Source organism: Thunnus maccoyii, chromosome 8 (genome assembly GCF_910596095.1).
Source record: "Thunnus maccoyii chromosome 8, fThuMac1.1, whole genome shotgun sequence".
NCBI classification, from domain to species: domain Eukaryota; kingdom Metazoa; phylum Chordata; class Actinopteri; order Scombriformes; family Scombridae; genus Thunnus; species Thunnus maccoyii.
Window position 1 is genome coordinate 27,275,245 of NC_056540.1, and position 13,330 is coordinate 27,288,574.

At 37.7% G+C, this 13,330-nt stretch overlaps 1 protein-coding gene across 1 annotated transcript in view; it reads right to left on the reverse strand.

Annotated features, from left to right (window-relative positions):
• The window catches only part of fstl5 (follistatin-like 5), a 177,444-nt gene that overhangs the window by 107,928 nt on the left and 56,186 nt on the right, over window positions 1-13,330 (reverse strand). The window contains exon 4 of the mRNA XM_042419078.1: window positions 11,986-12,234. Within this exon, the coding sequence (XP_042275012.1) occupies window positions 11,986-12,234 (249 nt within the window). The remainder of the gene's footprint in view (window positions 1-11,985; window positions 12,235-13,330) is intronic.

The following is a 13,330-nucleotide window of genomic DNA, read 5'->3' on the forward strand; positions in this document are numbered from 1 at the left end:
GGCAAATGGTGCCATGTATTTGGTGATATGACTATCATTAGCAGATGATGGTGTCACAAAGGAAAGCAGGAAAAATCAATGAAAAGAAAGGGACAACATCTTTGTTACACTGTAATGCCCCTGCACTGATTTAGGGAGGCTATGTTCCGTTACTCAAAGTTTTCCAATGATCAAATTTAGTCAAACTCGCTCAAACATTGATTTGTCCACTAAAAAGAGACAGATAAATGCTCATTGTCATTGCTCCAGACAATAGACCTTTTCAGTGTCACCTATTAAAATATGGCAAAGTGAGTCATGAAGGTACTATTCATTCTTCTTCTAAAAAGTAATTTATTGCATGCTTTCAAGTACTGTAGAGCCATCAACATGGCCTTGTATTTCTCCATTCTCTGCATCATGTCAAACTATAATTCTCTTACTGACCACTGAAAATGGCACAATGATGACTGGTATTGAGCTTATGCAAGGCTCAGCGTGTTGCTGTCTTAGCATTTTTTCTTTTATGTAATGGCTTGTTTGCCCTTATTTTGTCTCTTTCTTGACTGTGATAAGGCTGTTGTCATAAATATTCATTTTGAAAGTAAGAGACACTCAAAAATGTGTGATAACATGTAAGCTTGTTTTTATAGTCACACAGCTTGTGTAGTGTTTATGTGTGTGTGGTGTTCTTAGTTACAAAAAAACCCAATCTGATCCTGCATCAACTGATCTGATACACAGGAGATGAGCACATAATCTGGATAGATTGAACTGGAACGTTAATCTTCTCTGCCATGAGTGCAACAGAATTCAACAGGAACATTTACCAGTTGCTACAGCATTAAGATTCAAAATTCAGAATAATGTTTTCACAAAAAAAGGTTTACCTTTCAGTATCTCATAACACAAAAAGGTTATAGAGCTTGTAAAAGCCACCCGCCTTTTTAACCAAAACTACAAGTTGCAGCTAATATTCCTAAAAAAGTGGATTTATTTTAGTTTAAGTTTTGTTGAGTTGGTCTAAGAGCAATCAATGTGGTGATAAGAGCAAAACCTTTAATCCACAAAGCAGATCATGATGTTCATTGAATCTAACTTCAGAGTCGACTGGCACCAAGACCCTGCAGCTGACAATGGTTTGGACGTCCTTGCAAACTTAATGATCCACAGGTCTAGATTTTAATGAGGAGCTTGTTCTTTGGCACTGCTGTCTATGACAATGCCAGGTCTCGTACAGAGGTCACAGCTTTAATGGCGCCACAGAGTCATTAAAAGAAAGCAAGAACGCACAGGAGGTTCTGAAGCCCTTTACTGTACACAAGCTGATCTCACTGGAGTGCCTCTCTGGTGGGAAAGATGCAGACACATCGTTAAGGTAGAAGGTCTCTAGAGGCGGGAGGCTATGATGCTTCATGAGCATGTTTTTCTTGGCAGAGCCCAGGGGAGTCGTCCACAAAGAGTTTGCTCTACTGAGATACCAGGGACGCATCGAACAACAAAAGCACTGTAGTTCAACAAGGCCTACTTTTATACACACTGCCTAATTACAGATGTTAATTATTGCTGTGCCACATGTGTGCTTAGTTTGGTGCAAAATATAAAATGTAACTGTGCTATACAGTGGTAAAATAACACATTTCAAAAAAGGCTGTTTAATTTGTCTTTGCTTTGCAGAGATAAACACACCAAATTAAAACAATGACATCATCACATCATATACATCCATTGTGTCTGAGCAAATTTTAGATCATGAGCACAAACACAACATTTCACCATTAACTGATTACTAAATGAAAACAATACTTTATTTCAACATTATGTGAAAAAAACAAAGATTACACAGTTGACATTATGTAGGATACTGTTAATACTTCCAATTTACACTGACAATGATTCAGTCTTCATATTGTATCATTGTGTCTCCACCACATATGTTGTTGATTCTTGCATATAAAAATGTCAAATTGCTATTTTAAGAGGGTTATGTACCAGACTATGGTCAGGACCAGTAACTCTTTGGTTGTCGGGCAGCTGGCCAGCTTAGCCATTTTCCCTTGTTTCCTGTCTTTGTGCTAAGTTAAGTCAGCCAGCTGCTGGCAGCAGCATCATTTTTATTGAATAGACATGAGAGTGGTATCGATCTACTCATCTGACTCAACAAAATAAGCAAATACGCACATTTCCCAAAATAAACATAGTGAAATTTGAACATTTGAGAAACTGTGATGGGCGTGTTTTCACAATTTTTGCCATTTTTTACATGAAATAATTAATGGACGATTAATAATGAAAATAATCATTATTCGCAGCCCTACATGCTACACTGTTGCTCTGACATCAATTGTTTGTTAAGTCTATGCTGTCTTATTTCATTATTTACAAACATTTACTATATTAATAACTAGTATAGCAAATAGGTTTACTTAAGTAAGTCTAGTTCCTTCTAAAAAACATGAGGTGGCTTGTGCACCCGTATCATCAGGGATGCAAAGGGGTAAAGGGAGTGGCAGGTGCAGTGATACGATCTGACGGAGTAAGAGAGAGTTAACCCTTTGTGGATGAGAAATTGCTCAGGGAAAGGACATTTCTGATTTTGCATAATCACTGAGCGGGAAAAATCAATACGGGATGACATTGATGGGAACATGTCTCTCACAACCCCCTTGAAACCTACACCTGTGGTTGAAATATATTACGCATAGAGTTGGCCATCAACCATCCAGTGCATATTTATTTAGAAGTCAGTCAGTCACAGGGTCTAATCCATCTACTGCCTTGTGTAATTAAACTGGCTTGGATGGCACTTGGCTCCACTATTACGATCAAGAATAAATATTACCATCCAGGAACAATTCCTCTCCTGTATACAATCATATAGTTTAAGCCAAAAAGAGGACATTGTTTTATTTTTCAAGCCACAGTACATGGTAACTGTCAAACATGTATCCTTAAAAGTTATAAAATCATTACAGATATATACTGTTGAATCAAGTGTTGTTTCTCGTTTTACCCATTACACACTTTTTTTTGTGCGGATTACACAAACAATAAATAACGTGTTAATAAGTGAGCTTTACAGGTGCTAGTAGGCAGATTTGGCTCAGATAGGCCAGGCTAGCTGTTTCACCTGTATCCAGTCTTTGTGCTAAACTAGGTTAGCTTAGCTTATTAACTAAGTTAGCAGTTTTGTATTTAGTGTACAGACATGAGAGTGGTATCAATCTACTCATCTAACTCTTGACAAGAAAGCAAATAATTATATTTCCAAAAATGTCTAACTTTTAGTAGTGACTAAAGTTTATTGTTTGAACCCTGCCAGTGAATTAGACCTGAAACTATTAGTCGATTGACATATTTGAGATTTAAGTAATATATTAAGTAATTTGCAGTTGCCTTTCTCTGTTTTTATGACAATAAACTGAAAATGTTTGAGTTTGGGACTGTTGGTTGACCAAAACAAGCAATCTGTTGAACTTGCTAAGGTATACTGATATTTTATAGATCAAACTATGATTTGAAAAAATAATAGGCAGTTTAATCAGTGACTAAAATAATCGTTAGTTGCAGCCCTATTGTAAATAGCTGACTCATGATGATGATTCTCGTAAGCTTGGAAGGCCAAAGGCGCAGAGGCATAGCAACGAGGATGCAGGTGATATACAATACTTAAGCAGCTGCAATTAGATTGTAATTATGAAAGTGAAAGTGCTATTCTACGTTCTGAGACATAAGTCATTAATCACATTTTGGGTGTGATTCCCAAGCTATTCCTGATTGAAAGCATTATTGTAATAAAAAATAATGCATATACTGCACATTACAACAGACAGTACCTGTCCCACTCATTGACTGTATATAAAGATGGACATCATGACAGCTCCCCAAAAGTGAAGCCAAAACATTTCGATCACCCCCTGGTGGCTGGCTGCAGTATAGGTCATAAATCCCACCACTTCCACCACTTTCTGTCATTTTAGTTGCCATTAGTCTTATCATGCTGATGTTTGTCCAAGTGCTCATTTTTCTGATAAGTTGGTTTTATCTAGTTATTTGATGATATAAAAAGGGGGTGTGACGTCATGATTGACAGCTGTGACAATCGCTCTTAAAACTCTGTCAGGCAGTGGGATGGCTGAGGGGGCATGTCCTGCAAACTGTCATCCCGCTGCCCGACTCTACTGAGCAGACTCTGACTCCAAATGACATCACACAAGCAAGATGGCAGCTCCCCGAAAGGAGGAACTTTGTCTTCACTTTTGCATAACGGTAGGAAGTGGAGACACGTTGTCCATATTTATATACAGTCAATGGTCCCCTTACAGGCATATTAAGCATTGAACTACATCTTGTTGGAAACAGAATGCTCACTATATTTATTTCACATTTAAGTCATATGGCTATCTAAGGACTTGTTCAGTAAGACTGAAAAATTTTCTGACTCATAAACGTATGTTTGTTTTTCAAAACATATTTTCAGGCATTTTAATATATTGTATTTTTAGATTCAGTGTAACTGAAAGGCAAGGTCCCAGCTGGAAGTTATCTAATTGCACTAGATGATCTTTCATGTACCTAAGCATTTAGACAGAAGTTAAGAAGTAGTAAAACAAAGGATGTGTCCTCCCCTAAAATGTCCAAACCAGTGTATTCTGCGATTACATGAAGTCTGCAAAAGGCCTTTGTAATGCAACCATATCAACTCATGTCCATGTTGAAACAAAGCTCATGTAAAACTTTGATCCATATTCCCCAACAGCACGATGCAGTAGCTCCATAAATGATGCCGTGCAGTTGTACAGTGAGTTGTAAATAAAAAATTGAGAAGATCAGGCACAGAAGGTTTATTGGGAGCCAAATGTCTGAAGGTTTTCTAAATGTATGATCTCCCAGATAATTGGATGTGCTGAATGCACTGAAACCACTTGCTTGATGTGCCGCAACCTTATCCTTAATTGTCTCCGCTCGTGGCAATTGCCTGCTGCAGAAATGGCTCGCCTTCATGCACACATTGCCCTCCGTAGATTGGACAGGCTTTTGTGCACCACTTAATTTTCAATCAGATCCGATCCTGGCTAAGTTGCCATGCAGTGCGAGGGGAAAATGGGGGTCACATGCTCTCCCCAGTGCTAATGAGAAGCTTCAGTCAACACATGGCTGTCATTTTTTATCCAGTCTTCCATAGCAGATAAGAGGCACAGAGAAGGTCTGGCTGACAAGGCCTGTCCATTTCCAACATAGAATCATCCAACTGAGACCAGAACCAATAGTGGCTAAACTTCTTTGCATATGGGTGTCAGTTCAAAAATAATCATTTCCTACATTTCTAAGTTTAAGCTTACCCAGGGGACTAATTGTCTGTCTATCAAATTAATAAGCAGAATCTTTTCAGTGATCATGAGATGGCCTTGACTTGTTTGCTGATAATATGTGGTCTCATTAAGACATCACTATGACATTTGAATAAAGTACTGTAGATAATGGTGCAATCTCATAGCTTTTGTAAAAAAAAAAAAAAAAACACCACGATAATCTCACTTTCCAAATAGTATGTTAAATGCATATTTGCATGCATTTATGCATAAATTCTAAATTGCTAGCAATATCATACAGTGCCAAAGAAAACCCTGAATATAATAAATTAATTATGTAAATATACTAATAGAAATGTCTTGGCATATCTCTAACACATTGTTTTCAGAGTATTTGCATTTCAAGATATTCTGTTTTTGATCAGGGGTAGCATGGTAGAAGAATGGAGGATTTTGCTTGAAGTTTAGATCAGCTAAGCAGATGTGTGTCTAAAATAGGATGACAGGCACATCACTAATTAAAACTATGTTTACACTGATTGTTCACCACCAATTGCTATTGGTTGATAAATGATTGAAATAGACCATCGGTGACCGGCTGATAGCCATTTCATTAGCTTCTTTATATCTAAAAATACAGAGAGTATGAGCCAATTTGTGGCAGTCAGCAGAGCGTTAGTAGCACAGGCATGTCATCCATCTGGCATTGACAGTTCATTTATAGCACCGTGTTTTGAATTTAACAGCCTATTGTCATAGATTACAGCCAGTTTAAAATATTGGACAGAAGGAAGACCTTATGCTCTGCAATGACAAGCTTTTCATGCACTGCCAGTGGCAATAACTGAGTGAGTGCCACAGCATTAAAGGACGGGTTCACAAGTTTTAAGTCTTTCTTAAAACAATAGTTAGGAGCCCAAATGAAATATTGAAATAGGGTTTTTCTTTCCATAATCATTCCTCCTGTTCATACTGACCATTAGAAGATGCCTTCATTATGTACTTACAATGTAAGTGATGGGGGCCAAAATCCACAGTCCTCCTTCTGTGCAAAAATGCATTTAACAGTTTATCTGAAGCTAATATGAAGCTTTAGCCATATAAATGAGTCAAATCAAGAAGATATCTTTCATCCTTACAGTCTTTTTAGTGTCAAAGTCCCTCTTTTTGTTACGATACTTCCACCGCAGCTCAACAGGGAAACACTATCTGAGGAAACACAAAGAGGGAATATTATGCTAAAAAGACTGTAAATGTGTGATATGACTAACTCAGACTACTGAAGCCCCATATAAGCTTCAGGAAAATTTTTAAATGCATTTTTGCACAAAAAGACTGTGTGGACACACTGTGAATTTTGGCCCCCTTGAAAGTGCATTTGAGAACAGGAGGAATGATTAAAGCGAGGAAAACCTCTTTCAGTGTTCATATGGGCACCTTATTGTTGTTTTAAGACTTGAAAAATTGTGAACCTATCCTTTGAATTGAATGTTTGGATAAAACTTAACATTCTAGAGATCTTTACATTGCAAAATTGCTTTGGAAAGATAAACCTTGATCAGCCATATAAACCTAATAAAATACTTTTGAATATATTCCACCCAGTGTTGTGGTTAACAGATTGAGGACTCAACCTACTTGCAAAGAAATTACAATCTTTGTATTGACAGATTCAGATTAAAAAATCTTGCTCGAGCTCATGTGTCCGCAAGGGTTAGACAACCCTCTTAATTTTCTAAGGACAGAAAATGTTTAGAAAGTTTATTGTGCATCTGGTTTCAGATTGGCAACAACATGCACATAGTGATTTACTATCATGCTGATTGGCTGATGGCAGTCATATTTGAAAAAAAAAAACCTAAATCCTATATTTATATATATATTTCATGGAAGACAGACTTATGACCATTGCGACAGGAACATTCAAATTTATAATTTTGGTCCCACTATGTTCTGGGGACAGTGTTGTCATGCTGTTTTTGTAGTGTTTTCCTGTTTTATTAATATTTCAAAATTACAAATAGACTGTCAAAAATATATATATATTTTTGCTTTAGCACCACTTATAGGTGGAATGCGGTCAAATTTTTCAGGATCACACGGGCATGTATAATCTAAATTTGGTTAAATCTGTACAATGAATTCAAGAGCAATATCAATTTATGTGAAATAATTTACCAACCAGTTATGGTTCAACATATCAAAACACACACAATAAAAAAATATAACTGTAAAAATATTCCATCTACACAATTCATCCTATCTCCAAATTCTATGGAGATTGGATTGAAATGTGTAGAAGGGTTCATCCAAGTAATCTGGAAAAATAAACTGCTTCTAATCAGTGGTGTAACGGAGCGTAGTTGATCGGTGATCCGTACAGATCGCCTCCCGTGGTTTGGCATGTACATGAACTGCAAATTAACTGCAAAATTTAATGTCTCATTGGAGACAAAGTAAACAAACTGCTGTAAGTACAAGTCATGGACAGACAGCGTGTTGCTAAGAGGGATTTTGAAAAGTAATGACCAAACCAGCATCTAACAGGTCTGAAGTGACATCTGCAGGTATGTTTACATGCTGTTTAATGTGGTGCGGCTGAGCAGCTAATTAGCTATCTAGCTGCTAACTGACGTTAGCGGTTCACTTTTCCCTGGTTAATGTTTATTTGGTGGCTCATTCAGCAAGCTGCAGGACAAGACGTGTGTTCATGTTTGTAAGTTATCATCAAGTTTTGATGATATGGACACAAGTTATTGTTTCTTTCACTACCATGTTTAAGGGAAGAAGGTATCATGCCTCATATTGCACTTTAACTTAACAATTGAGTATTGAATATTTTGTATATTTTAAGATTTTATTTAAACACTGGATATCTTAAATGTTGTTTTCATTTAAACCCATGGGCAAAAGTTCCTTGCTTTAAGTGTTTTAAGAATAAATGGAAAGCAGAGTTATTTTTGTCTCCCTATTTTTTTTTTTTTGCTGGTTCGAAAAATGATCCGATCCATGACTCAAAACCGTGATATGATCCAAACCGTGAGATTTGTGATCCGTTGCACCCCTACTTCTAAGCATCACAGTTCACCAATTATGAGCCAGAACATAACTTGCCTGACAAAATGGCAGTATTGTTATTGTTCCAGATCCAAACTAAAAACTAATCTCTTGCTCCGTGGCCCATGGCCTGTTTTTTCATCAAATTTAATTGAAATATGTTCAGTAGATGTCCTAGTAACTAACTCAAGCAAACAGAGAGAAAATGGTACCGAAAACATTACTTCCTTGGCAGAGGTTACCAATATTAAACTGAAGGAAATTCATTATTATGCTGTGATAATGAGTATATATCTCCATATTGCTAGGTAAATGGAACCCATTACCTGGAGGACAAATAATCAAGTGACACATTTAACATACCATTGAGGGTACATTCCATTTTACCCACTAATAACCCTTGAATCATAATTACATCTGGATTAGGTTGTAAGCTCTATTACATTTGCTCAATTATCCATTTCCTCTGATTGCCACAGTGCCTTTTGTAGTTGCATCAAAGAACAAATTATCTGTAGCTGTGTGATATCCAGGTAGTCCCTCTGTTTTCCTATGTTAAGATTTAACTAAACTGTAAACAACATTTCAAAATGTGTGATTTTATTCTTGAATATTTGAAAGTGCTAAGAAGAAAACAATGCCTTCAGCAGAGATTACTAATCACTTCAACAGGTTCCCGTGTCCTTTCCCTAGAGCTCTCTTCCAATGAGAAATTGATTACATATCAGTCACAGTAAAAAGAAAAACTGTCTGGACTGTGCGAGGGATGAGATGAGAGAAAAAAGGTGGGCTGGTGTTTTTTTATTCCTTCTTTTGGCTCCTGTTGATCTGATATTGATTGTCTGACATTGGTCAAATATCCCACTCTGCATTGCAGATAGATGCTGATTGGGTGTAGATGGGGTGGGAAGGGGTAGTCTGACAGGACAGGGCACATGAGAGAGTGTGATTAGGACTGTTACCCACCAGGGATGTATCATTGATCTGAATGCCTTTTTCTGTGATTGGAATGAAACAGATGGTTTGATTGTCAACACTGGCCTACCTACACACAGGCTGCTCTTAACGTATGCCAAGTCGTGCGGCTGCTGTTATAAGATGGTTTGTATGTTGGCATTTGTGTGGTGTAGGGAATTGTTGTAAAAGCTTGTACATGTTTCCCTCCTGCAGCTTAGCTTTGTTCATCCCTGAATTGAGCATTTCAGTGGTGGAAGAACGCATACTCGGTAAGAGGGATGTGCTGTTTGTTTTTGTTTGTTTTGGCTTTACAATCTGAGGATGTTTCCCCCAAAACTCTCTGTAAGGAGGACCACAGAGAGTTTCTTATGCAACAGTATATAGATCCAAAGCCATTCTCAGTCTTCTATGAAGTTACTTTTCAAAGTTAACAAGTGAGCTGAGAAACCCTGTCGAATCAATGCAGAGACTCAGTCAATTGTTCATAATTGTTATGAATATGCTGTTCGTGAGCAGTTTGTAACTATTCCCCTTCGCCCTGAATGGATAGATGCAGTCAGGAGCTGGTACTCCACTGATGTCTAGCTTTAGACAAGGCTACTTTCCCTTTACAAAAGGGGAAGTAGCCTCGTTTCCATGGACTATATTGGTGTATTTATACAATCAGTGGGAGAGAGCAGTCAACCTTCTCTGGGGAAATATGAGCACTACGGCACTTCCACCTGCTCCTGCCTCTAAGCTGAACTGTGCATTTCAGAGAGAGCTATATGACTGGTTTCAGATTGTGTCCTTTGTTCTTTATGTTGCATTCACTCTGCAATGTTATACGTTACTGTATTTGTCAATATTTCATGCCATTAGTTCTTGTATATTCTCGGGAGTGTCTTGTGAAGCTACATGGTATCTAAGGTGTTCTGTTGCACAGGTATGTGCTCTCATTGGCTTGTATTTTGACATTAAATATTTAGATGTGCAGTACATGCACATGCGCAGGGTACATGTGCATCTAATTCAGAATGGTAATTGTTTTGCAGTGAACATTAGAGATACCCCACCTAATTACAACACCACTTTTCATGTTTTTCCCTGTATACTACTCCCACATGGATTCATCAACATCATTATTTTCTCTATGACAAGATAAAAATGCAGATGCCAAAACCCAGAGTGGATCCCCTATTACTATGAACAGTTTAACCAGCAAGAACCATGTGCTGTTCAACAAGGGTGAATTATAATGCATAGTCTTATGTCAGGAAAAAAAAAACTGTTATCTGATTTCTTAGAAATAGTTCGACATTCTGGGAAAATACTGAGAGGACTGATACCTCACTCTCATATTTGTCTGTTGGATATGAAACTACAGCCGGTATTCTGTTAGCTTAGCTTAGCATAAAGACTGGAAACAGGAGTAAACACCTAGCCCGGCTCAGTCCGAACAAAAACAAATACGCTTTTACCAACACCTTTAAAGCTCAGTCAACACAACAGTTAGCTATTTTACTGGGACTTATGTGCCAAACTATTCCTTGGCTATGAACAGCAACTTCCTGGAGTCTCTGCTGTTTGCCTGGCAACCACTTAATTACTGAGCTTTAGAGGTTCTCGTAACAGATTTTGTTTCCTACAGACAGAACAAGGCTTGCTGTTTCAGCTCCTTGTGCTAAACTAAACTAATCTGCTGTTGTTTGTAGCTTGATAGCCAGATACGTATGAGAGTGGTTTCAATCTTCTTGCCATTTTGTGAAATAACATATTTGCGTTTTGGTGGAGAACTATTTCTTTAAGCCCACAGTCCCTCAAGTAAAATCAACAAAAGCCACTGCCTCTCAGAGCCAATCCTATATTTTGGGTGTTGTTTCTGCCAAATCTGCAAAATACGACATAGTCAACAATTTATGTGTTTTTCTTTGTTTCTGTCAACAAGCCAAAATGGAGACCTTCACTACTTTACCAACCAAGTAGCAGAAGATTAGAAGAGAACTTCCAAATGATGTTTGTCATCTGCCACAGAGGATGGTGGAGTAGGCAGGCTTAGCAGGCAGCATTTAGCTGGTGGTAATTTTCCACCCTGCTCAAGTCTCTTGCTAACAGATATTTTTGTTATTTCACTTTTTCTAAGTTGAAAAAGTCTTCTTAATTTACTTTAATTTCCTCATTCCTGTAGGTCATAAGTAACCTAAATACAGTCCTATGTGGTTCAACGGGTCGGGCATAGCACCAACACTGCCCAGGGCTAAGCATTGTGTCCCATGGGGGTACCTATAGTAAAACTGCATAGATGAAAGCATCCCTGATATCATATTCAGTACATTATGTAGGTCATTTTCCTTCACTCCAGTAAAAATATACCACCAGAAAAGAGTGAACAGCTTATGGATAACCTTACATGTTGTCAAAATCGCAAACACTTTTTTAGCGAGCATCCTGGTGCAGAAATTACATTCAGACATAATTTTGCAGAAACTTGCTTCTAATGTACATACTGTGGGTGTATTAAATTACATTTTTATCTTAACATTTTTAGTGCCCATCACAGTGGGAATCACTCAATTAAATCAAATCCCACAGGGCACAGAGACCTCACTTAAAGTACATCACAAAGGGTACGATGCAAGACATACAACATCCAGTGGACCACACACATCTTTCATTAGAAAATGTTCATATGGGTTCTTACCTTTGTAGAAGCACTCCTCACTGTGCATGATGGTAATCCTGTGTCCTCTAAGACAAGAGGCCCGGTGGAGCTCACAATGGTTCTGGTACAGCTTCCCATCTGAACCACACACGGGTTTATAGTGCGGTTTACAGTGATCCAAGCACTTACACTCCCCTTGGCCAGTCTCATGGTTGACCACACAGTGACGCCCCAAGCCACAGTACTTATGTTCACATGGACCTGGATAGCCATTGTGCCCCATAAAACCTGAGCAAATGCACAGAAAAAAAGAAAAGACAGGTTACTTTTTTTGTCTGACCACAATCTCGATCTATATGTGTATCTGCCAAAACAGATGGTAAGCCTGGGTTTAAGCTCCTGTCAGAGCCTGGATCTCATTTAGGCTTATTTAATGTCAGCCCTCTCCACCCTCAGGAATTCACCATCAATACTGGATTTTCTTGGCTGGATCACAGAGGCCAGCACTATTAACGCGGAAATCTGTGAATGAGTGTTGAAGTCACACCACTGGTCGTCCAATGGTGTAACTTCATCAGTCACCGCGGCTGAGTGTCGCCTCTTCTTGTATCCGTTGTTTCAAATGAAAAGCCATCTAGCATTACATACACAGTCCAGCCATACACTAGGTTTTGACCTAGTCTTATTCTCAACTCACAAAGTGTCAGTCAAATCCATAAATTCACAACAAAGTTCACAGTAAAGTGCCTTGAGTGGGAGTGATTAAAAAAGTCAGTTAATTTCAACCCAAAATGAAACACAAAACAAAACATCCCCTGTTCTGTCATTTCATATCTGCATGTGCAGAGACAATGCTGTAAGTATATTTTAATCAAATTACTCTGAAATTAACTAAGCTGTTTTATTGTTACAATTTGCACTAGAGAGAAACTGTCACAAACATAACAGTGTAAGAAAGAGACGGACAGTAATTTACAAAGATTCTGTCTGTATGCTTGCATGTTGACATGATAAAAACTATGTTTATGCAAAAAAGCAGAATATAAATAGAAGTATAAATACCAATGTAAATATAAATATAAATTTGAGTGTAAATGAACTATGTGTGTGTATTAACAGGATATACTTATATGTGCAGTTAATAAAAAAAATAAAATCTATATACATCTACACAGTGCAGGATAAACAAAAACAGCGTACACAATATGAACTTGAATGAGATATGCAGGTGAAGTGGAGTTGGTATGTTTATATATATAAAATAATAATAATAATAATAATAGAAATAATATAACCTTGCCCTCTTTCACTGTGTTTTTCATGGTTTATGTCATATGAACAATAGATGCACTGCCTGACAAAAGCCTGATTTTATTTAAAGTAT